At 54.5% G+C, this 24,307-nt stretch overlaps 2 protein-coding genes across 3 annotated transcripts in view; both read right to left on the reverse strand.

The window, feature by feature from the left end:
• Window positions 1-12,897, reverse strand: part of RABL6 (RAB, member RAS oncogene family like 6) — a 53,639-nt gene extending 40,742 nt beyond the window's left edge. The window contains exons 1-2 of one of the 2 annotated variants that reach the window (XM_062615959.1): window positions 12,414-12,897; window positions 6,642-6,776 (exon numbers count right to left, since the gene is read on the reverse strand). In XM_062615959.1, the coding sequence (XP_062471943.1) occupies window positions 6,642-6,776; window positions 12,414-12,543 (265 nt within the window). In that variant the 5' untranslated portion in view covers window positions 12,544-12,897. The remainder of the gene's footprint in view (window positions 1-6,641; window positions 6,777-12,413) is intronic. The other variant, XM_062615960.1, reaches the window with a different exon arrangement.
• Window positions 12,898-13,616: 719 nt separating this feature from the next.
• On the reverse strand, window positions 13,617-19,410 carry AMBP (alpha-1-microglobulin/bikunin precursor). The gene is made up of 10 exons (XM_062615961.1): window positions 19,208-19,410; window positions 18,635-18,777; window positions 18,223-18,299; window positions 17,610-17,723; window positions 17,114-17,215; window positions 16,542-16,579; window positions 15,441-15,519; window positions 15,185-15,352; window positions 14,892-15,068; window positions 13,617-13,732 (listed from the first exon to the last, which is right to left on the reverse strand). The coding sequence occupies exons 1-10, from the start codon at window positions 19,310-19,312 to the stop codon at window positions 13,701-13,703; spliced, it is 1,035 nt and encodes a 344-aa protein (XP_062471945.1). The 5' UTR covers window positions 19,313-19,410; the 3' UTR covers window positions 13,617-13,700.
• Window positions 19,411-24,307: the final 4,897 nt, after the last annotated feature.

The following is a 24,307-nucleotide window of genomic DNA, read 5'->3' on the forward strand; positions in this document are numbered from 1 at the left end:
TGAGGTGTACAACTGGAAAAAAGAGGAATACACGCATTTAAGGAAGATCAGTTACTAACAGCATCTTCCTGCAGACACGACAAATGGTGCAGACAGTCCTGCAGCTACAGAAAGCCATTTCCCTGCTCATTTCACATTGTGCGTTATGAAAAAGAAGATATTAGCGGCAATTTTGGCTCTTCACAAGCTGCAGCATCAGTAAATTACAAGCAGCGACACATAATTGAGTTGCTAAAAGCAAGACAACAGAAATTCTCCCTGTAGAGCCAGTGCTGTGGTACTGACCCCATGACTAACTGCTGGCACAAGGGGTGGGCGGCCTTGGCCAGATGTTTCTGCTGAATCCATGTAAGAAGCCCAAACTCCATGAAGCTGTTCCAAGAAACAGTTTCTGTTTGGAAATGCTGTGGGCTACAGAACAAACGCTTGTACTTGGAGTAGCTCTGCATATAAAGCAATGGAATAGGAGGATAATGTCTCAGAGTAGAAAATAATCTCCTAGGATGGCATAAGACTACAGCTAAGTGTCACTGGCAAGCCAGGAAACATTCCCTCTGCAGAATTCCCTTTGGCTTAACTGAAATGTTTCAAAACATTGTAAGGACTATGAATAAAGGAAAACTTTGATCCTCTGCTTCTGGAGAAAGATCCTGTTTATTTATGCATGAAGCGAAATCAGTCAAATCATAGCAACTCCTGCTCCCCTTCCCTTTGCCTGCAGGCAGTGGGCATGGGATGAACAGGAAACGTGCCCAGGCTCACCCCAGCCAGCGCATCACAGGCTCAGGTGAGACTTGAAACCCAACAGCAGATGTACAGCAGCCCTACACCTGCATAGAACCACTGAATCAACCAGGCTGGAAAAGACCTTTAGGCTCACCCAGTCCAACCATTCCCAGCAGTGCCAAGGCCACCACTAACCCATGGCACTGAGGCCTCGGCTCCACGCTGTGTGAACACTTGCAGGGACGGTGACTGCAGCCCTGCCCTGGGCAGCCTGTTCCAATGCCTGAGCACCCTCTGGGGCAGGAATTGTTCCTCAGCTCCATCTAAACCTGCCCTGGTGCAGCTTGAGGCCGTTTCCTCTTGTCCCATCCCTTGTTCCTTGGGAGCAGAGCCCAGCCCCTCCTGGCTCCATCCTCCTGTCAGGCACTTGTAGGCAGCGATCAGGTCCCCCCTGAGCCTTCTCCAGACTGAACCCCCCAGGTCCCTCAGCCATTCTCCATCACACTTGGGCTCCAGGCCCTGCACCAGCTCCAGTGCCCTCCTCTGGTCCTGCTCCAGCACCTCAATGTCTCTCCTGTAGTGAGGGGCCCAGAGCTGAACCCAGGATTCGATGTGTGGCCTCACCAGTGCTCAGCGCAGGGGCACAACCACTGCCCTGGCCCTGCTGCCACCCTGGTGCTGATCCAGGCCACGATGCTGGTGCCTTCCTGGCTGCCTGGGCACAAGCTGCTCATGTTCAGCTTCATCAGCACCCCCAGCTCCTTCCCCATGAGGAGTTTCCAGCCACTCTTACCCAAGCCTGGAGCATTGCAGGGGGTTGTTGTGGCCCAAGTGCAGGACCCAGCACTTTGCCTTCTTGAACCTCATCCCATTGGCCACAGCCCATGGATCCAGCCTGTTCAGATCCCTCTGTGGAGCCTTCCTACCCTCCAGCAGATCAACGCTCCCACCTTCTGTTGATGCTTCTCAACTTCTGCTCAAACCATTATACTCTAAGTTAGCTCCATCCCTGGCTATTTCTACAGACCTTAAGCCAGACAGGGCTAAAGTCCAACTGCTCCCCATCATCACTGGCCTGGCACCCAACTGTACAGCTGGCTTCTCACCCATACATGCTGCACTGGAGGGTGTTCTCCCTGTGACGTGGCTGCTGGAGTCCATGGTCCATTCATGGTGCACAGTGACACTGATGAACAAGGGGAGGTGTGCCCCAAACTGAGACCCCGCAGCTGGGACCAGCAGTGCTGCTGCTGTCCCTGAAGGCCAAGGGGATGGAGAGCCCCTCCAAGTGATCCCTGGTCTTTGCCTCAGGCTTCACTGGCAAATGCTATGACCACACCACCCAAGTCTTGGAAGGCAGACACAGGGACTGTGAGAATGAAGACCTTAGGCCCACTGTAGGAGAGGATCTGCTTCGAGACCATCTTAAGAATCTGAACTTGCACAAGTCCATGGGACCTGATGAAATCCATCCGCGGGTCCTGAAGGAGCTGGTGAATGAAGTTGCTAAGCCACTGGCCATCATATTTGACAAATCATGGCAGTCAGGTGAAGTTCCCAACAACCGGAAAAAGGGAAATATAACCCCCATTTTCAAGAAGGGGAAAATGGATCACCCAGGGAATTACAGAGCAGTCAGTCTCACCTCTGTGCCTCGCAACATCTTGGAGCAGATTCTCCTGGAAGGCATGCTAAGGCACATGATAAACAACAAGGTGCTGGGTGACAGCCAGCATGGCTTCACTAAGGGGAAATCCTGCCTGACCAATTTGGTGGCCTTCTATGATGGGGCTACAGAACTGATGGACAGGGGTAGAGCAGTTGATGTCATCAACCTGGACTTGTGCAAAGCATTCGACACTATCCCACACGACATCCTTGTCTCTAAATTGGAGAGACATCAATTTGATGGATGGACCACTCAGTGGATAAAGAACTGGCTGGATGGCCGCACACAAAGAGTTGTGGTCAACGGCTCAGTGTCCAGCTGGAGACCAGTAACAAGTGGGGTCCCTCAGGGATCGGTGTTGGGACCGGTCTTGTTCAACATCTTTGTCGCTGACATGGACAGTGGGATTGAGTGCGCCCTCAGCAAGTTTGCCGATGACACCGAGCTGTGTGGTTCGGTTGATACCCTGGAGGGAAGGAATGCCATCCAGAGGGACCCTGACATGCTTGTGAGGTGGGCTGACGCCAAGTGCACCATGCCAAGTGCAAGGTCCTACACCTGGGCTGGAGCAATTCCAGGCAGGCGCAAGTTAGGCAGAGAAGAGATTCAGAGCAGCCCTGTGGAGAAGGACTTGGGGGTGCTGATCAATGAGAAACTTAACATGAGCCGGCTTCAGTGTGCACTCACAGCACAGAAAGCAACCATATCCTGGGCTGCATCAAAAGCAGCGTGACCAGCAGGTCGAAGGAGGTGATCCTGCCCCTCTACTCTGCTCTCATGAGGCCTCACCTGGAGCATTGTGTGAAGTTCTGGTGTCCTCAACACAAAAAGGACATGGAACTGTTGGAACAAGTCCAGAGGAATTCCATGAGGATGATCAGGGGACTGGAACACCTCCTGTATGAAGATAGGCTGAGAAAGTTGGGGCTGTTCAGCCTGGAGAAGGGAAGCTGCATGGAGACCTCAGAGCAGCCTTCCAGTATCAGAAGGGGACTTATAAAGATGCTGGGGAGGGACTCTTCATTAGGGACTGTAGTGACAGGACAAGGGGTAACGGGTTCAAACTTAAACAGGGGAAGTTTAGATTGGATATAGGGAAGAAGTTCTTTACTGTGAGGGTGGTGAGGCACTGGAATGGGTTGTCCAGGAAACTGTGAATGCTTCATCCCTGGCAGTGTTCAAGGCCGGGCTGGACAGAGCCTTGGGTGAGATGATTTAGTGTGAGGTGTCCCTGCCCATGGCAGGGGAGGTGAAACTGGATGATCTTAAGGTCCTTTCCAACCCTAACTATTCTATGATTCTATGATTCTATGGTGTCCTTCAACAGGCAGGATTTTCTGCAAAGGGCCAGGAGATGTCTTCCTTTCTCAGGGGACAAACTCTGCAGGGGCACAGAAGAGGCCAGAGCCTGACTGCTCTTTCTGGCAGTGCCACATGAAGCAGCATATGGGCATTAACAAGGGGCTTCTGCAGGGAAGCTGGAACTCCACTTCAGAACCCCTCAGGTGACACGCAGTGCTGTCCTAGGAGTGATCCGGTACCTCACGCTGGGACTTTCCTCCTGAGCATTCCACCTCCTCACCCTAACACCAAGTGCACCCTCAGTTAAGACTGGTTCTTCTGCTGGGTACTGTGAACAGTAGTGATGCCCTGCCGAGCAGCAGCGCTCCCCAGCAGCAGAGGGGTTGAAGTGTTTGACCCACAAAGGCCTGCCCTGCACCCTTTATCTAAGGGGAAGCACAGAATTCCACAAAGAAACTGACAGCATGAGAGCCAGGAAAATCATTTTTCCATGTGTGTTTTTTCCCCCCCTCAGCACCAGCGCTCCTGCTGGCTTGTAGCCAGTTCATCACCAGCTTCATTCCCGATTATCCTGAACACACAAGAGGACAATTACTTCAGTGCTACTGTGTTGGCTTTGGTGTGACTCATACACAGCAGCAGCAGTTTATGTGAACAGCTTTGGTGCTGCAGTGAGTGCTAATCCAGCCTTTTTACTGTGTAACTTGGATGCGCATAAACCACGGATCAAACCACTCCAAAGATGTGTCCTCAGTTGCTATTTGGCCAAGCACTCTGCAGCCAGTGGCACACTAAGACGCTGCTAACAGTGGAGAGGAGTGAGGAGACTACCACTGCAGGAAAAGCTCATTTAAAAATAACCTCTGCTTTATGGGTGTTCACCACAGGCACTCGCAGGCCCTCAGACATAGTTACTCTCATGCAACTGCCCATTCACTTCATCAACTTCAGTTCACACATCCCCAGGGCAGGGCATTCTCCACATCCATCCCAAAAGTGTTCCATGTCTTTGAACAAAGTAGTTGCCAATTTTTATTTGAGGCCTGTTCTGAGACTGCCAAACAGAGACTAATACTGGTGACTGGCATAAGCTGACAAAGCATTCCTTAAGTGAGGAATGGCACCTCCTCACTTAGACACACAAATTACACATCTCTATCACAGAGACAATTGCCACAGAAAAGTCATTTTTTCATTCTAAGTAGGAAGAAATAACTCGAATTCCTCTGTCTGTACTAATCCCCTCAGTATAAAATTTCTGAAGATACAACAAGGTACCTTCCATGTATAAAATGTAAATCTCTTAATAGCAGGCAATGCAAGAGTCCTTCAATATTTGACAGGAATTAAATTAACATCTGTAAATCTGCGTTGCCGACCACCCAGCAGGTTTAGTCAAGGTAGCTTGAGAGCATGATCACAAGAAAAACAATCTTCATTTCTCCTCTCCGGATTAACTCAACCAACAGATCAGTGACTGCAGCTGAGCCACCTTCCCAAAGTGTCCATCACCCACTCGGATGGGAAGTGCGCACAGCAGGAAACACCTTACAGTGGTTTCTAGATGGGGTATTTTTTAAAGCAAGTTTTAAGAAGGTCAACACAGAATTTCCTACACTGCTGGAAATTATTGCTATGAAAACAATGAAAAAGCAGCACAAAGGAAAGGCACAATTTCATATAGAGCATTCCAGATATTTGAAACAGGTCAGCAACATGTCACCTGGAGAAAAGTCCATCCCCATATGCACACATTGCTTAAACTCTAACCAGTGAGCTCTGCAGAAACGCATCAAGAGAGAGCTGACTCATGTGCAGGTCTGTCTTCAGAAGGGCATGAGAGTCTCCAGAACTCTGGCTCCCATCTCCCTGTAAGCACACACCAGCAGCGCTTGCCCTCCTTGCACTGAAGCCTATGAAGCCAACAGAGGTTGAGAGAGCACCAGCCCGAGGCAGATGCTGGTGACCACAGCTGAAGCTGCGTGATCCTCATCACAAGACTTGGGCACCACAGTACCATCCAGCAATACAAATGTGATTGGTGGATTAGATGAAGCACCCAATTTAGTGTTGATCCCAACTGCACGTTGGCTTTTTCCCAGCTGTGAGAAGACAGAGAGTACTCAATTCAACAAAAGGTCAGAGTGGTGCTGATGGGAAACATCTGACAATGACAAACAACCTGCTGACCTTTTCCTTAAAGCAAAATCAGTCTCACAGAGCAGTTTCTACTGACTCAGCAGTTCACCCCACAAGGCTGTGGCATTTCTGATCAGAAACGTGAAAACTGGACAGAGCGCACTGTTGAAGTGCAGCCTTGTGCTATTCCAGTGCCTGCAGGGTTTTATCCAGGTGAAATCCAGAGCTTCCAGAGCAATGGGGAAAAGAAAACAAATTCACAGCTCATCTCTCAGATTCAAACAAGCACTTTGAAAAGCTCATACAATACTTCTGTGCTTCAGTAAGTCAGTCCAGAGTTATTAGTACATTAATTTTTATAACATCACCTTTAACAGTTACAGGATGTTCTTTATAATCAGTAAAAAACTAGTTAGCAAGATTCCCTACACTCCTACACAACACAAAAGCAGGGCTTAGCCTCAGAGCCAGATTTCCATAACAAACCTGGTTTCATTAACAAGTCGAGCACATCACAAATGTTTCCCATCTTTGGATCACCTGTTAAACACTTCCCTTGAAGTGCAGCTTCCAAAGACTGATCCTTTAGCACCTCCATGGTTTGTGAGTAAAGTTATTAAAAACAGGACTGAGAAACTGTGAATAATCAATTAAAATAATGAGTGATGAGAAACCATTTCATCTCCCAGGCAAACACAGAAGAAAGAAGCAAACACAGAAGAAAGAAGCAAACAAGGCTGCACTGGAATTTTTATCCCATGCACTGTCCCATGACTATATCTCCCTCCACCCTCTTCCCTCTTACTTTTGTAATTCCAGTGGATGCTGGTGACTTGGATCTCCTGAGTTGGAATATATTCCTCAATAAATTTCTTTCCCTGCAGTCGGTGCCAGAGTGTGGTTTTCCCAGTGTTCCTGTCCCCTCGGATGACAATTTTCACTGGGAATAGAGCAAGCAGACAAACACAGCTGATTAAACACAAAAGGAAGAATGCTGCGCAAAGCATGTGAACTTCTTGCAAGCATCATTCAGCTGTAATTAGTCCCCCCATATTACACAGGGTTTGTTAAACACATGAGCCTCAGCCATTAAAATTAGTGTTTATTCAGCTACTCAGAGCAGCTCAGCGGAAACAGCCAGCACTGACTCTGGAGAAGCTGCAGGAGTTCAGCCAGCTGAGGCTCTGCTCCTCTGGGAGCCTCACACGGAACCAGCAGTAGTCTGGTATAGGCTGCAAAGGAGGGAAAGGCCTGAGCCACATCCAGGCCAAGAACTCCTCTGGGAAAGCTGCAAAGGAGCAGGGACGGGGTGAGCACCGACCATGTGATTGATGCAGGAATAGTGGGTGGCTCTTCCAACACTCATTTACCAAGGAACAAAGGAAGTGTGGGTACAAGGATTCTCCTGGACACCTTTCACATTGTGTGCAATGTGACCACAAGCCAAACACTTTATCCCATAAATACAACAGCCAAAGTGAGCAGCATGGCTGCGTGGCGGCCATCTCCCCTGGACCTGGGATGTCTCTCAAGGTTACTCCTCGAGGCACAGAGATCTTTTACCAGTAACAGACCTTTGGATGAGTACATTCTGAGCTCTCCCTGGACTGCACACACATGACAATCCCCTTGAGCAGGGAACCTCTCAAGGTTTCAGACTCCTTCCTTACCTGAGACTAAGAGATCCTACCTTGCCCAAAGCAAAGAGATCTCTTACCCCCATAGACCTTGACTGACAACACGCTGAATTTAATACTAATTAAATCCATACTCAACATTAATTTGGTAAACCTTGTATAGATAATTCCATTAGACATAAACCATTGTCCAAGTCTGAGGCTAAGACTGGACCTCCATGCACTAAGCTCCATCAGAAGAGTGGAAAACAAAGGGGTTCACTCTGACCCCCCGACTCAATGCAGAGTCTCTCTCACCGTTTGAGCCTCCAGTCTTTATGCAGATCATTTTAGCTGGATTCTGACTCCATTTTCCTTTGTACTTTTCATCCATGTAGTAAGTCACAGCATGAACCTTGTCATGAACTGTGAAGTCACTTTGACATCAGATTAAAACTACTGGCGCTAATACCACAGACAGTGATACTATAAGTGATCTAAATCACTAATTCGTGACATCCTTCCATGCTCCTGCCTTTTCTACCTCTATCCAGGCCTCACTTGCACTCTGCGGTACCAGCCACATCCTGTTCAACCTGGCCTTGAACACTGCCAGGGATGGGGCAGCCACAGCTTCTCTGGGCACCCTGTGCCAGCGCCTCAGCACCCTCACAGGGAGGAGCTTCTGCCTAAGAGCTCATCTCAGTCTCCCCTCGGGCAGGTTAAAGCCATTCCCCTTGGCCTGCCCCTACAGACCCTTGTCCCAAGCCCCTCTCCAGGTTTCTTGTAGTCCCTTTAGATACTGGAATACTGGACCTCTGCGGGTCCTCCATGTGTCAGAGGGACAGTACCAGCACAGGAGCCAGCCCTTAGCTGGTTGTAGGTGCGGGTGTACTGATGGCACTCTCACCAACTGCAGCCTTGGGTAAAGGTTCCACTTCCACCCACTGGGCTCACACTGGCTGCTGAGGCCACTCAGCTGCTGGAGCACCATGTGCCTGGGCCTGTGCCTCAATCAGGGGAGGTCAGTCAGTGAGAAAGTCATTCAAACCCTCCCAAGGAAAGGGAGAGTCCAAAATATGAACTGTACATGGCCAGCAAAACAACTTCTGTAGCAATTAACATCACGAACTTTACAGAGCCTGGCCTAACGTCTGCTTGCTCCTCCGATAACAGGACTTTCTCAGTTACATTGTGTGATTACTTTTGTTTTTTAGATACTGTCCTTGTTTCCAGTGGCATTCACAAGGCTATGGGAAGCGTAAGCTGACTTAACAGAATTCTGCTTGCCTTTTGAATAGGTACCGTTATCCTCTAAAAAATGGGCCACTCAGGGACATCTAATGGCATTCAGGTGATCAGCATTCGGCTGCGCAGCATCATTTGGGCAAGGAAATGCGAGACTGAAGGCTGCCTCCTGTTGGAACTCAGGGGTTACTGCAGCATTCCAGAGAAGAGGTTAAGAGGGACACTTTAAGGTAAAACATCTTCAAAGCCTGTGGAGGAGTTTTGTCTGGTGAAGGTTTATGCTGCAGTTCCCCTGGGCTCCCGTTGTCCTACAATGAGAGGTGCTGCTGTTTATTCTCTTACAGAGCTGCTTATTAATATAGCAGAAGGATAAGAAAGGCAGAAATGAACACAGTATTTATAGCCTGCCTTCACTCGCAGGTGCCAGAGCATCTCTGCAGACACAACAAACCATCTCCTGCAGTTCCTGCCACCCGGTGTGTGTGATTCCGACTTACAGATGGTGAAACAATCAAAGGAAGATTCCTTTGATTTTTCTGAATGAAAATGCACTGAGTCCGTGGCACAGGCAAAAGGAGTTTCCATGTGTCCCCTCTGAAACCCAAGCACTGTTAAGAATAAAGCCCAGAGCAGAAGGTGTATGGATGGATCTGAACCTTCAGCACTTCTGTGTCTTCTGCTACTGTCACTGATTATCAGTGGGTGACTCCCAGGGAATCCTTTCACCAGCGTAACCCAGCAAGAACTGCTCATCTCATCCTTCTTTGCCTTACATGAACTTTCATGTTTGAGTAAGTGGGTGCTGGTACTTCCTCTTGTAATTTGCCTTGTAATTTGTTCAAACAAAGGAACAAGATCCACCTCCCTCCCTCCACTGAGCTCAATCCCTGTGGCCTGTGCTACCTCCCTGGACCAGCACAGCGACCAGAACAGTGACACAGCCAACCTGATCCAAGATTAAGCTTTCCCAAGCACTAAAACCAAGGCAGATTGGTTACCAGTGCTTGGAACCAGGATCTCCCATAAACATCCAAGCCATTGGATACATACAACACATGATACAGACCCACATCATTTTCCTCTCTGTACCTTACATACTGCTTCAGGGACCTCTGGTGTTATTTGGGCCACGGTGTGTAAAACACAGGAGCTTGGTGTGGGTGCTAAGGAGAACAACTAAGGAGTGTGTGTTCTGGGATGCAGTGTGGAAATGCTCTTGCTCTAAAGTACAGTGTCCCATGCAGAGGAAGCAGCAGCTGCTGAGGACTAATACTGCCTTTTGCTCTCATCATTAGAGATCCAAACCCTCCCACCCTGCAATACTCTTCCTCTTGAGTACTTACAGAGTGGGTGAGAGACTGTCAGAACACATACATCACTGTGGTTCAGCTTAGAGATGCACACTATTTGGTGCAATTGCACACCACAACCTTCAGAATCACCTCAACCAGGGCTGTCTGGTTACAAAGTGCACTGGACAGCCTGTTCTGAGCCCCACAGGGCGGCACAGAGAGCCCATGTCCCGGCTGTTTGCTGCCCAATTTATCAGCAAGCAACCCATGGCATTCCAGCACACTACCTGGGAAGGAAGCAGCTTCAATTCATGATCAGTACTGGTCTGTGAAAGCAAGGAATGTTTCTGTAGAACCAGCCACCACAGTACCTTTTGCTTTAGGTTCAGGCAGTGTCAGGGGAAGTCAGGAGTTGTACAGACCCATGTATGTTAACAGACACCACCAAATGCACCACATGGTGCATTTGCCTCTGTTGAACACCATGTCTTTGCTAAGAAAGGAGCATTGGCAACGCAGAGGATTTGCAGCTCTGTGCTTCCTGAGCAAAAGCCCTTGTAATGGCATTCCTTCACCTGAGCCCACCTCACCGTGCTGGAGCCCACCCATCTGCCCATGGCACAGCTACAGAGTGTGCTTTGAGGCCCTTTCATAAGCCTGCCTGTACTTCCTATAAATATCCTATAACTGGGAAGAGTTACTATGGAGACTGGAAAGCTTCCCCTCAGGCAGTGACAGTGGGCTGCAGTTTTATTGCAGACAGGAAAGCAGCAGCTAGAGCACAAATCCTGGTCACACACAGCACAAACCATATGGCTTTCCCAAGACTTCTGGTAACAATCCCAAAAGCAGCAGAGCCACAGCTGGCTGCTTGGCTGGGGCAGCTCTGGCCTTGCAGGCCCGTGTCCATGTGGGACCGCCAATGCGGTTGGACCATAGGGAGCCGAGTGCTGTGCCAGCAGGATGCAGCTGATCCGGGTGCCTGCACCACATGGAGAGTCAACTCCTTCCTCCTACATAATTCACAGCCTGGTGTCAGGTACCCGATCCCCAACAGGCACCAGTGGATGTGTCCTGGCTGCACAGAGCCTCTGCACAGGTCAAGTCTCTACTGAGCAGATGGGCAGGCTCCTGTGTGACGATGCAGTCTGCATTCCACAGCACAACAGTTCCATCCCCTGCTTCTCACTGGGAATCGAGTCTCTTACAGCACCACTGTGCTTCCGCTCACATTCCTGACTGCTGAGACACTCATGTTTTAAATTGAACACTACTCGCATATCTCACAGATGTGCTATGGACAAAGGCACCAAATACTCTCCCCAGAGAGCAGAGCTTCAGAACAGCAGCTCAAAAGCACAGTTGATAGAGACAATACTAAATAAAACAGGAAAAGCCCCAGGCCCCGAAGTGTTAATGTCCTCTTCATGTTCTGTTTCAGACTAAGATCCAAGACCAGCTCTACGCCTCCACACGTGTGCCTTTACAGGAGTCATTCAGTGCCACGTTTACACATCAGTCTCTTTCCCAGCTGCCAATCTCCTGGCCTTCCACAGCCTGCCTGGATCCAGTGATCTCCCAGCGCTCCTGCTCCCACCTCTGCTTCCAGCAAGGATGACATTAACTGCCTCACAGTTGTTACTCTGGGATGTATCTCATACACTTGCAGTGCCCTCCTGAAAACACTGTATTGGAAATAACCTTTACTGAGCCCCAAGGGGAAAACACAACCCTCTGCCTCGACACTGAAGGGAAAACAATTTCCCCAAGGAGCAAATGTATTAGTTGCAGCAAAGATGGAATGAAACGATGTACCAAGGGCACATAGAGACATACATCAGCACCTTGCACTGAGGCCTGGCACGGCAGAGCGTTTCAACAGACCTTTATCATACAACCACTACAGCTCAATTACACCCACCCCCCGGCTGCAGGGCCGGTCACCCCCACCGCGGACAGTGGCTCTCTTGGTGCTTCATGGACAAAACTCGCTCTTACGAGGCGCTCGGTCTGTGCCGCCAGCGGCGCCCAGCAGTGCCCAGACCCCTTTGCGCAGCGGCCCCACACACACAGACCCGAAAGTCCCGTCCTCCCCTCCCCACACAGACCCGAAAGTCCCGTCCATCCCCTCCCCACACAGACCCGAAAGTCCCATCCTCTCCCGCACACACAGACCCGAATGTCCCGTCCTCCCCTCCCCACACAGACCCGAATGTCCCGTCCTCCCCTCCCCACACAGACCCGAATGTCCCGTCCTCCCCTCCCCACACAGACCCGAAAGTCCCATCCTCTCCCGCACACACAGACCCGAATGTCCCGTGTCCCCCCCCCACCCCGCGGCCCCGCAGCACTGAACCGCCAATTACAAACGTGGCTCCGGGCGGACAGCGGCGGCAGCCCCGGCCCGCGGCCCCCACTCACTGTTGTACTGGACGCCCTTGGCGAAGCGCCGCTGCAGCGCCTGGTTCATGGACTGCAACCCCGCGGGGATGTTCTTGTCCCGGACCGGAGCCTGCTCCGACCCCACCAGCTTCTTCAGGGCCGAGAACATCTTTGCGGTCCCGCTCTCGCAGCGCCGCGGGGAAGGGGCTGCTCCGGGAAGGGCACGGCTCGGGACACTCAGGACAGGGGCAAGGCTGCGCCTGCCATGAGGGGCCGGCCGGGCTCGGCACGGCCCGGAGCGAGGGGAGGGTGCTCTGAACCGGGGCCCCGCCGTGTGCTGGGAGCGGGCGCTACCCGGGCATGGCCTGGCGCGGGGCGCAGGGCGGTGGGGCCGGTGGGGCCGGGAGAGCGGTGGGGCAGTGAGGTCGGGGCTCGGCTCAGCCCCGCCGGGCGCCGCGGCTCGGGGCCGGCCGCGGAACTCCCGCCGCCATCTTGGCTCCTCTGCCTCTCCGCCGGGTAACAGGGCGCGCGCGGCGCTGGCTACGGCGGCCGGCAGGGGCCAGCAGGGGTCAGCAGAGCGCTGAGCGCTGAGCGCGTGGCATGGGCACGGACCTGCCCGAATACAGCCCGGACCTTCCGGGGCCCCCGCGAACCCCCCTGTGCCCCATAGCCCCTCACCCCTCCTGTGCCACACAGCCCGATACCCCACAACACTTCTAACCCCCTTCTGGGACCCCTATAGCCCCTTGAGACCCCCATAACCCCCTCCTGGGACACCCCCATTTCCCCCTCATGACCCCATATCTTCCTCCTGTAACCCCTCAGGGTACCCTCGGACACCCTGTAACCCCTTTCTGAGATCCCCATGTAACAGTCCCTATGATCATCACCCCTCCCCATGGACCCCAGCCAGTGTCTTGGTCCACAGTCCCACAGTAACCCTGCAGCAGTTATTCCCTTCAGGGAGGAGCGTGCACTGTTCCCTCCTTGCTGGGCCCTTCCCGGCTGCCCTTCACCATCCCCTGGAATATGGGGGGGCTAAACCGCATCAGGGAGATACTCTGAGTCCCTCTGTTCACCCATTGTCCCCCCAGCACCTCAGTGGCCTGAGGAAGCGGCAGAGACTCAGTAGGGAGCACCCAGAAGCCCCACAAAGCAGAGGACACCCCACCCCACAGCATCCCCATTCCTCCTGGACCCCCACCCTCCTCCCCACCAGCTTGAGGGCAGACACTGGGCTCATTGGTCACATTAGAGACATTTACTGCTGGAGGTGTCTCCTGTGGGGCCTGGTGCTGGGTGCCAGGAGCTTGTTTTCCACCCATGTCAGTTTGACAGATGCAGAAACTCCTCATCCTCTGCAAGTGGAGAGATGTGAAGAGTGATGGACAGACCCACAGACCCCTCCTCTCCCCATGGACAGTCAGCGATGGAAGCTGCTGCCCACTTGGCCAAGACCCTCTGTGCACCCCTGTGCTGCGCTGGGATGTCCCTTTGTGTCCCATCACCTGCCGTGGTGGCATTAATGGGTCTGCCCTAAGACACGGTACTGTGGCCCAATGTCCCATCTGTGGGTAGCTGTAAGCCTGCGCTCCTGCTCTGATGGGAACAGGCTGTGGTTACAGAGCCACAGAATGGTTAGGGTTGGAAGGGACCTTATCATCCAGTTCATTCAGTGGCAGAAGACCCCTGAGCTCTCTCCTCCTTGCCCTGCTACTGAGAAACCTGCTTGCTTGCTCACCCAAGGGGTGAGCGGTGCCAACAGTGTGTCCCAGGGAGATTCAACACAGAACCCCCTGTACTGATGGGAGCTGGAGGCTCACACGAGGGTGCAACCAGGCAGGGACCTAGGTTTGGGCCTTATTTGGTGCCAGGGTCCCTGCACCACCCCAAATCTTTCAGCCACTCTTCCCTCACTGGCATCCCCTGCCTGCACACTGTTTGTCACCTCCGCTGCTGCCCACTGCACCCCAGCCTGCTCAGGGCCATTCCTACCCTTATCCAGACCATCCTGAGGTTCAGTTGTGACTCGGGATGTCTGCAGTGCACACAGCCCCTCTGCGATACTGCCTGTAGATTCATTTAAGTATTCAAGGCCAGGATGGACAGGGCTTGGAGCACCCTGCTCTAGTGGAAGGTGTCCCTGCCCGTGGCAGGGGGTTGGGACTGGATGCGCTTTCAGGTCCCTTCAACACAAACCAGTCTGGGATTCTATAAGGACCATATTCCTCAGTTCATCAGAGCCCCTGACCCAGGACAGACCCACCCCAGGCACAGCACAAAGCTGTCACAGACCCATCACAGACAGACCCATCCAGACCCAGGACAGACCCATCCCAAGACCTGTGCCAGATCCAGGACAGCCCTGTTCCCACCCCACGCAGACTTAGCACACCCGGAGCAGGCACCGAGCTGCGGGCTGCTGCCCCAGCCCAGCCCAGTGCAGTGCAGGGCCGGCAGGATGCAGGGTGCGGGCAAGGTGCTGGGTGCGGGCCGGGTGAAGGCAGGGGGCGGTACCTGCCGGCGGAGGCGCCCCGCAGTACTCTTTGCACTCCTTCTCCGAGTAGAACTGGTTCCCGTTGCCTTTGCAGCCGCCGTAGCTGAACGTGATGCACTTGCCCTGGGCCGCGTCAAAGGCCCAGCGAGTCACTGGGTTCTGGCAGGGGCCGGGGACGATGGGCAGCCGGCAGGCAGCTGCGGGACAGGGGGGTCAGGGGACCAGGACCCACACTTGAGCACTCACATCCCTCCCGTACCCCGGCCCCGCGGGACGGGCGCTGCCCGCAGCGGGACGGGCGCTGCCGCCTCACCCTCGCTCCGGCACGCCTGCAGGCACTCCTTCTCCGAGTAGAAGTTGTTGCCGTTGCCCAGGCAGCCGCCGTACAGGAAGATCTCGCAGGCCATGGAGGAGGAGTTGTAGAAGAAGCGGGAGAGCATCCCACTGCAGGGCCCGGGGTCCCGGCTCAGCCGGCACGAGTCTGCGGGAGGCACGGCACGGGCTGGCACCGGAAAACCGGGATGTGGGACACGGGAATTCCCGACGGAGCCGCCTGCCCCAGCACGTACCTTCCTTATTGCCGGTGTAAGGGGGCAGGGGGCCCGCGGCCGAGCCCTCCTCGGGGGGCAAGATTGCTCTCCGTGCCCGCTGCATGGGGAGGAAGCACAGAGCTGCTGTCACCCCTGCCCGTGGGATCCGCTGGCCCTGCACCCCCGGGATGGGCCATGCCAGGGCAGAGCTGTGGGATGCTTCTGGCTCCCACCACGGCTCCAGTCACTGATGCTGGAGTCACCTCATGGCTTTTCCAGACATGTGCTCATCCAGAGTGCAGGCTAGGGTTGTGTGTTGTGGATAGACACCAAAGTGCCCAAGTAATTCACATGTGCTGATGCACAGTGGTGTGTTACCTGCTTTCCAGACAAATGGGTTGCTTCTCCTATGGAAGACCCATCTATGATCCCCCAGAATCACAGAATGGTTTGGGCTGGAAGGACCTTAAAGTTCATCCAGCTCCAACCCCTGCAACGGGCAGGGACACCTTCCCCTAGAGCAGCTTGCTCCAAGCCCCTGTGTCCAGCCTGGCCTTGAACACTGCCAGGGATGGGGCAGCCACAGCTTCTCTGGGCACCCTGTGCCAGCGCCTCAGCACCCTCACAGGGAAGAGCTTCTGCCTAAGAGCTCATCTCAGTCTCCCCTAATCTTTCTACACTTAACCCTGTGATACTGGGAGTGCTGAGTGATGGCAGCTGAAGGACCAGGGGAGCATGAGCTGCCTCCCAGCCCTTCAGAGGGTATCTGCAGCCTGGCTGGGACACCCACAGGCAGGCAAAGAGCAGGAAGACATGAGGCTCTGCATGCAGCATCTTTCACCCTGTGAGAAATACTAGAGTAGGAAAGAGCTGTTGCCTTCTGCTTGAGAATGAGCCCTGGTGCCCTCCCAGCCCCACGACCCCCAGCCTGCAGCCTGCGGCTGCCTGTGCACCATCCTCACAGTCAAAGCCCATCACTGGGGGTGAAAGAGCATGTCCTGGGTGGGCAGTGGAGCAGCTGCTCCAAGAACATGTCCTGCCCACAGAGCCTGGTCCCCAGGCACCAGCTCTCTGGGGGGCTTGCTCAAAGGGGATGTCCCAGGCGTGATCTGTGTCAGGGGGTCCCACTGCAGCACTCACCTGTGGGGTGGTTGTGGTCTCCTGAGGAATGCATTCACCTGGCCCCGGTGACAGAGAAAATGAGGAGCATGAGGGGGGGATCCCGACAACCTCACCTCACCGTGGTCCTGCGCTGTGCACACACAGGGGCCCTCCCATTTCCACTGCAGTGTTCTCACCCTCTTGCTGCTCCCCATCTCCCACTGACAGGAGCATCGCCCTAAAATCCCCACACCCGCCTGCATCACTTTGACACCTTCAGATAACCAGGCTGAGCAGGGAGGTCCTGTGGTCCTGGGAGCACCCACCCACAGGCAGCAGTGCTGAGTGTCCCTGGGTGTCCTGTGCCCTCATCCCAGCACAGCCTTGGAGGTGCATTGAACTGACAGCCCAGCAAGGATCCCACTGCCTGCAAAGCCTGACTGATATATTGCCTTATCTCCTTCCCACCCCATCCTACAGAAGCTCTCATCTCTCCTCCCTCCACCCTGACCATCCCCTCATCTCCCCAGCCTCGCACATCAAGGAGCAGGCCCGGTGCAACAGTACCCTGGGTGAGAGGCAGCAGGAGCATGTGCCTTACGGTGGGTTACCTCTGTTGGCCAGGACGAAGATGGAGTCTGCAGGGATGCCCATCTCCAGAGCCAGCTGCTGGAAAGCCTCAATGAGATCCTCCCGCAGCTCTGGACTCCTCCCTGGGCAAGGGAACAGGCTGTGAGCGGGGTTGGCATAGGAGGGGCTCTGCAGGGAGCCCCCCTATCCCTCCACCGATCTGCAGACCAGCCTCCCGGCCCTTCCGAACCTCTCTGTTATTCTTAACCATGGTCTGGGTTTCTTCCAAGCAGCTGTTGCCACCTTTACCCCAAACAACAGGCTGGTTTGGATGTTCATTCTGTTATGTGGCTCTAAGCTGAGCCATAAGACCCCACCTCTGCAGTGCCAAAGATGATCTGGTCCAAGGCACCACTTCCAAAGCCATGGCCAGGTCCCTCAAGGTCAAGAGACCTGAGGAGCCCTTGGGGGTGGTTTCTGAGCTGCACTGGTGCACCTCAGAGCCTGCTTGCCCACAAGTGCCATAACCAGACATACCGTACAGCTTCAGGGTTGTGCTTGGGCCAAAACTGCTTTCTTTCTTCATCAGAATGACAGCGTACTCTTCGTAGTTGGTGCGGAGCACATAGGACTGGATAGACACATCCCATTCTGCAGGAGACAGAGACACAGGGGACATCGTTCCTGCCCCTTAGGGAGAAATGGGGCAGTGTAAGACAGCCCCAGAGCTGGGGGCTGAAACCAGGCAGCTAATTCGAGGAAACAGCCGACTGTGGGGACACAGCCTCTGATACACCCTGACTCCATCCAGGCTCATCAGCCTCTTAGTCAACGGTGTTGGAAACCAAGGGTTGAGGACAACCGAGACACCATCAGTACTACAGAAATGTGACTGGTGAGAGCCTACTCTGGCTCAGGGCCTTGGGGCCAGGGGGGATCTGCTGGAACATCTCATAGTCCCGTGCCTATGCAGGGGCAGTGATGGAAAAGGCTCTTTCCCTCTGCTGCATGCCATAATTTGGCTGGAAATGGCCCAAACTGTGGGGTGGCTCCTGAGCCCTGTCCTGCACCCCTTCCCCTGCTGTGCCTCCTGCTGGCTCCCATCAGCAGCCCCACCGCAGGGCAGCAGTGAGTTACCCCAGTTACTTACTAGGGTTGTAGTAGGTGTATTTGCCAGGGGTGCTGGTTTTTTGGTACTCTCCTGAGACGAGTGTGCAGTCACCCTGCCTGCAGGGAGCAGGAACACAATCAGCTGCTCGGAGTGACCATCTCTGCTGGTTATTGTGGGAAAATCGTGTCTGGGACACTGAGGCCATGGCACACAATAACAGAATCAACCAGGTTGGAAAAGACCTTTAAGATCAAGTCCAACCATTATCCCAGCACTGCCAAGGCCAGCACTAGACCCCCGAAATTCCCCTGCCCAAGGCATTGGGTATTTGAGCCCAGTCCAGCCCCTCTGAGGGCTCTGGTGCCAGCCAGAGCAAGAAAACCCTGTGTCCTGTCCCAGCCCCTGAGAGACGCAGCACCCCCGGCTGGGGAGGCTCGAGCACTGTCCCTACCGCAGCCTGGTGCTGGCAGTGCTGATCTGGTCAGTGCTGGAGCCAGGGCCCAGCACCAGCGTGCCCATGCTGAACTTCTCCTTGTAGTTCTTCATCCACTTGCAGGTCGTGCCGACAGCGACATCGTACCACTTCCCGTACATCTGCAGGGACAAGAACGGGACGTCTCCACCGGAAGCCCTCTCCTCCAAGGTGGGACATTTGGTTTTCTGCAGAGCTGAAACATTTATGGCCCAGAGAATAACAGAGGCATGATGGTACAGTGTGCCCAGGCCAGAGCTGCCACAGGAGATGGGAAGTGGATCAGCACCAGCCCCTCAGGCTGGGCAGGTCACTGACATCCCATGGGATTCACATGGCCTGGCTGCTTGGGCTCCGGCTGCCCTGCCTGGATGTCTGCTGGGGTAGGCACATCCCAAAGGACACCCCCCGCCCAGCCACGCTGCCAATGCCTGTCCTGCACAGCCTAACGTGGGCATAGGGAATATCGCTCTTCTTGCTGGAGGAAACCAAAATAGAACTTTCCCCCCTCCCTTCTGCCCCCAGAATAAAGGCACCACAAGCTGCCATTACCCGCTCAGCCTCAAAATTCTCCTGTACTTGAATATCCTTATCCTGGTCCCCGATGGGGGTCCCGTTGGCCACAGCAATGAGGAGGGAAAGGAGAGCCCAAAGCATTGTGTCCGGTGGCTTCAAAGTGGCGCTGAGCCTCGGCGTGCCGGCGGGGTCCTGTACTCTGTGCTCTGCACGGCAGTGTGACCTTCAGACTGCGGGCACTGGGGCCGGCCGGGCTGGCCGGGGGGCCAGGAGGGCAAGGTGCAGCTCTGCAGGGCCCGGCCATGTGTCCTGGGGCAGTGGGATGTGCAGAGAGCTGGCGTGGGGTGCAGGAGGGATGGTGAGCACCCTTCCACTGCGCCAGGCTGAGCTCCTCACCCTCACCTCCTCCTACACCACAGAATAGCCCAGACATGGGGCCAGGACCTGCCTGTCTCCTCTGTTCTGCCCCAGTGTCCTGCAAAGAGCCTGGATGGTGGCTCCAGCCCCGGCAAACCAGCCTGACCCTGCAGAGAGGAGAAGACCAAGGGGTCCCCAGAACTCACCCCAGGCTGCCTAATACTGACCAGTTTTCACAGGGAGCAGAGCTCCCTTCTGCACCTCCTGCCCCTGGGGTCCATAGCTGGCAGCCAGTGCCCATGAGCTGGGTGGGTGTTACCCACCCCAGAGCCAAGTGTTCTGAGCCTGGCCAGTGCAGGAGATATGGGGCACGCTGCTCCTTCCTGACACTGTTTGCCTTCACTGGATGATTAACTGAAACCAAACAGCCTGAAGGAGATGGCAAACAGAGCAAAGGGCAGGAGCTGTGCTCAGGGTCAGGCCCCAGCCCAATATTGACAGAGAAGGGCCAGAGCCTGCGGCATGCCTGGCGGAAACAGCCAGACCTTCACCTCCTCTCCTCTGCTGGCCACCACGAGCCCCTTGGACCGATGGCTGCGCTGCTGGGGGCAGTGGTCCAGGCGGGGGCAGCCTGAGCATCTTCTCACACATGTCTTTGTGCCACATCTGGGGTGAGCTCGGGAGCATGGAGGAAATCTGGACGTTAAGTAGAGACGTAGAATCACAGGGTGGTTTGGGCTGGCAGAGACCTTAAAGCTCCTCCAGTTCCAACCCCTGCCACGGGCAGGGACACCTTCACTAGAGCAGCTTGCTCCAAGCCCCTGTGTCCAACCTGGCCTTGAACACTGCCAGGGATGGGGCAGCCACAGCTTGGCTGGGCAATGACCCTTTAATTAACCCAGGTCATTAACCCGTCCCGCGCTCCCTTCGGGAACCACCTCCTTGGCGAAGCCGCGCTGGGGCCCCTCCCGTGCAGGGTCCCGCTGACCGCACCCCGGCAGCGCTAGGGGGCAGCCGGCGGTAAGGAATGACCTCGCGGGCTGCGGGCGGGCGGCGGGACCCTGCGGTGCCTCGGGGGGGCGGTCCTGCAGCGGCAGGGCAGGGGCAGCGATGGGCAGTGGGAACGAGCAGCAACGGACAGCGGGAACGGCAGCGATGGGCAGGCGTGAACAGTACAGGGTATTCTACTAAACAGCCTCTTTATGGCCCTGCTTTGCAGGGAGCACGTGTGTCCTGTGCTGGGACCCGGCAGGGGCAGGAGAAGGATCGTGACCTGGCCATCAGTGTACTTCTGCGGCTGCTGCTTGGCTCCTCTTCTCCCGCTGTTGGTGCTAAGAGAGAGCAGAGGGAGCTGCTCCCTTCCAAAGGGCAACAGCTGGGAAAGCTGCAGGCCCGGGGCGCATCCAACCTGGTGCTGGGCTCTTCTGAACACATGAACACATCATGTGGCTGCGCCCACGGACACCATCCCAGACTGGTTTGGGTTGGAAGGACCTTAAAGTTCATCCAGCTCCAACTCCTGCCACAGGCAGGGACCCCTTCCACTAGAGCAGCTTGCTCCAAGCCCCTGTGTCCAACCTGGCCTTGAACACTGCCAGGGATGGGGCAGCCACAGCTTCTGTGGGCACCCTGTGCCAGCGCCTCAGCACCCTCCCAGGGAAGAGCTTCTGCCTAAGAGCTCATCTCAGTCTCCCCTCTGGCAGGTTAAAGCCATTCCCCTTGGCCTGGCTCTACAGACCCTTGTCCAAAGCCCCTCTCCAGGTTTCTTGTAGCCTGTGGAAAGTTGCTATAAGGTCTCAGCAGAGGCTTCTCTTTTCCATCCTCACTGGGAAAGCTGGGGAGCAGCTGTACTGGTTCCAAACCTCAGCCTGTGCCCGTTGCCTTGTGCTAGGAAAAGCCAAGGCAGTGGTGAATCCCCTGAGCTCCTTGTTCTCTTCCAAAAACACACCCACCATCCCCACCCCCGAGGCTGTGGCTGTGTTTCTGCCAGGACCACTGAACAGCTGCTTTCACGGGGACAGGGATGGAGGAACCCCCATGCTGGCATAGCACAGGGCTGTGATGGAGTCTCTGCAGGGCTCCCCAGGGAGGAAGGCTGCTAGGACCCCAGGGTCTGTGCCCAAGGCTCTGGGGTCCCATGCCTGGGGAGCAGCACGTGGGACAGATGGCTCCAGGTGCTTCAGGAGGGACGTTCCTGTCGATGGCTCTGGCAGGAGATGGGCAGCAGCGATCCTGCGGGAGTCAGTGTCCAGCAATGGGAAAAGGAGATGCTCTTCACATTTGTGGGCCTGACTCTCCTCTCCCACTCCCCACCAGCTGTATTATGGGTTACAGAAGACATGTCTCATCCTTTCAGTGTTCCTTCATGAACCTGTCTGCAAGCTTGTCTGGTCCCTTTCTGAACCTACCACTGTCATCAAACTCCTTTTGCCCCATGGCAGCAAGGTTCATATGTTCAAACCCTGTCATGGAAAGAAGTTTTCTCTTTTGTCTCATTTAAACATGCTCCTTACTCCCAGGAGTGCTGGAGTACCACAGCTTTATGGTCATCTTGTGCATCAACTTCATGACTTTGCAAGCCTCAGTCATATATCTCAGTCTTCCCTGTTCCAAACAGGGAAGGTTCAGCCTTTCCAGTCCCTCTCATACGGCAGGAGCTTCATCTCCTGGGTTATTACAGAACAGCTCCAGAAAAAGTCAACTCCTCCATCTCCTTCTTGAGGCATGAATAAAAGAGCTCAAGCACACAGCACCCGAGATGAGGGCTCACCAAAGGTTGCTGGTTCTATAGAACACTTTCATCTCATTCCCAGCACCCTTCCCGGTCACACAATATTTTGATTCCTCTTTTGGCCGCTGCTGCCCATGATCAGTTCTCTGCCATCAACCAAGTCAGGGATGGCTACAGCTCTCTGGAGTTTCACTTGTCCTAAGCTCCAGCTGATGTCCTGCACTGACCACTGCTCCCTTGAAGCATCACCTTCATTTTCTGCACCAAAGCTCACTCTCTACCTCTTTGCCCTTGGTTTTGTGGGGTCCTTCTGAAACTCCTCACCATTAACAGGCCTTTGGCCATGCAGAAGAGCTCAGTGTTATCTGTGAACTTGCAGACGTCCCTGTTCACTTCCTTCTCTGGGGATGGATGAAAATGTCAGATGGAAAACTGGTCTCAGGGCTGGTCCCTGGGGGACCCGTGCTGATTGACTGCAGTCCTGAAGAGCTTCTTATCCTTCAACCACCTTCCAGTTCATGGAAAAGCCTTTCTTCTGCTGCCACAGCAAGTCTTTAATACCCTTTGGCATGGTGTCTCACCAGAGGCTTTCTCACAATCCAGACAGATGATGTCCTCTGGATCCTCCCTTTGTGAAACAAGGTCCTTCCTTCAGAAGCCTGACAGCTTCTCCCCAGTGCTGTGTTCAGCCACAAGCTCAGCCATCCCACTCTTCCATACAGGCTCCCAGCATCTATTTCCATAGCTGAGGATTTCAGCCCACAGCTGCAGCCTGATTGACAATAGGTACCAACTAGTGCCTCTGTGGTTTCACGTCTTAGTTCTTTCCAACATGAGCAAACAACATCTATGCTGGACACGCTGATGGGCAGCACGTCCACTGAGCTGCTTTGTGAGTCCCATCCTCCTGAAGGTCTCAGTACACCCTGGGTATCCCCTCAGCCACTGGTTGGCCTCTGCCTCTGAGGGTTTGTGTGTTCTCCAACCAGCAACAGCAACCTTTCCAGGGTGCTCTGTATATTCATTCTTAGCTTTTTAGTCTCCTGTTTCCAGCAGGGCTGCCATGTTCTCTGGGCCTCCCTGTCCTCTCCTAGACGTGCTTTCTGCTTCTGAAAAACTGGTGTTTTCATGCAATGCCAGAACCCCACACTGGTTTGGATTGGAAGGAAACTTTAAGCCCATTCAGTCACAACCCCTGCCACAGGCAGGGGCACCTTCCACTAGAGCAGCTTGCTCCAAGCCCCTGTGTCTAACCTGGCCTTGAACACTGCCAGGGATGGGGCAGCCACAGCTTCTGTGGGCACCCTGTGCCAGCGCCTCAGCAGCCTCACAGGAAAGAGCTGCTTCTTTCTATCTTACCTAAATCCCCTGTTTCAGTTTGAAACCATTCCCCCTGTCCCACCATTGCCATCCCTGATGTCCTTCTCCAAACACTCTGAACACCCAGGGCCTGGTTTGTCTCCCAAATGCCTTTTCGTCCCCAGCTGTGGTCACGCTCCCACCTGAGCCTGCCCAGGCTGTGGCAGGGGGAGGTCTCTGATAGTGTTTGATCAGGGGTGGTCAAGTTATGGTTTTAAGTAGCTGCAGTTATGGCTTTGAACCAAGAGCTGCCAGGAAGGGAGCTGAGACTGCAGGCACATGGGCTGGGTTCCCAAAGGAGCACCATGAGATGCTTGTGCTCTGCAGTGGGTTTCTGTGCTCCACAAACCTGCCTCTTCCTCCTCCTTCTTCACCTCTTACTCCTCCTCCCTGCTCCTTCCCTTGGGGGCTCTGCTCCCACCCTGAGCTTCTTGAGTTCCCTCATTCCAGCTGTTGCAGGGGGACTCTCTGGGCCTGTATTGAGGGTGAGCACCCACAGCACTTGTGGGACTGTCAGGAAACCTGCTGGAGGCTTTGGCCATGCTTGGGCATCTCCCCTGCTTCAGAGCCTGGCGGTACCCCAGGTGCTGCCTGCATCTCCTCATGGAGGACTTGCTGGCCCCATGCCAGATGTCCATCTGGAAGGTGTCAGCACCCCTAGGTTGGGATGTCCATGTGTCCCTCTGTGG

Source organism: Pezoporus occidentalis, unplaced genomic scaffold (genome assembly GCF_034315485.1).
Source record: "Pezoporus occidentalis ecotype Australia unplaced genomic scaffold, CSIRO_AGI_Poc_V1 ctg187, whole genome shotgun sequence".
In the NCBI taxonomy this organism is placed as follows: Eukaryota; Metazoa; Chordata; class Aves; order Psittaciformes; family Psittacidae; genus Pezoporus; species Pezoporus occidentalis.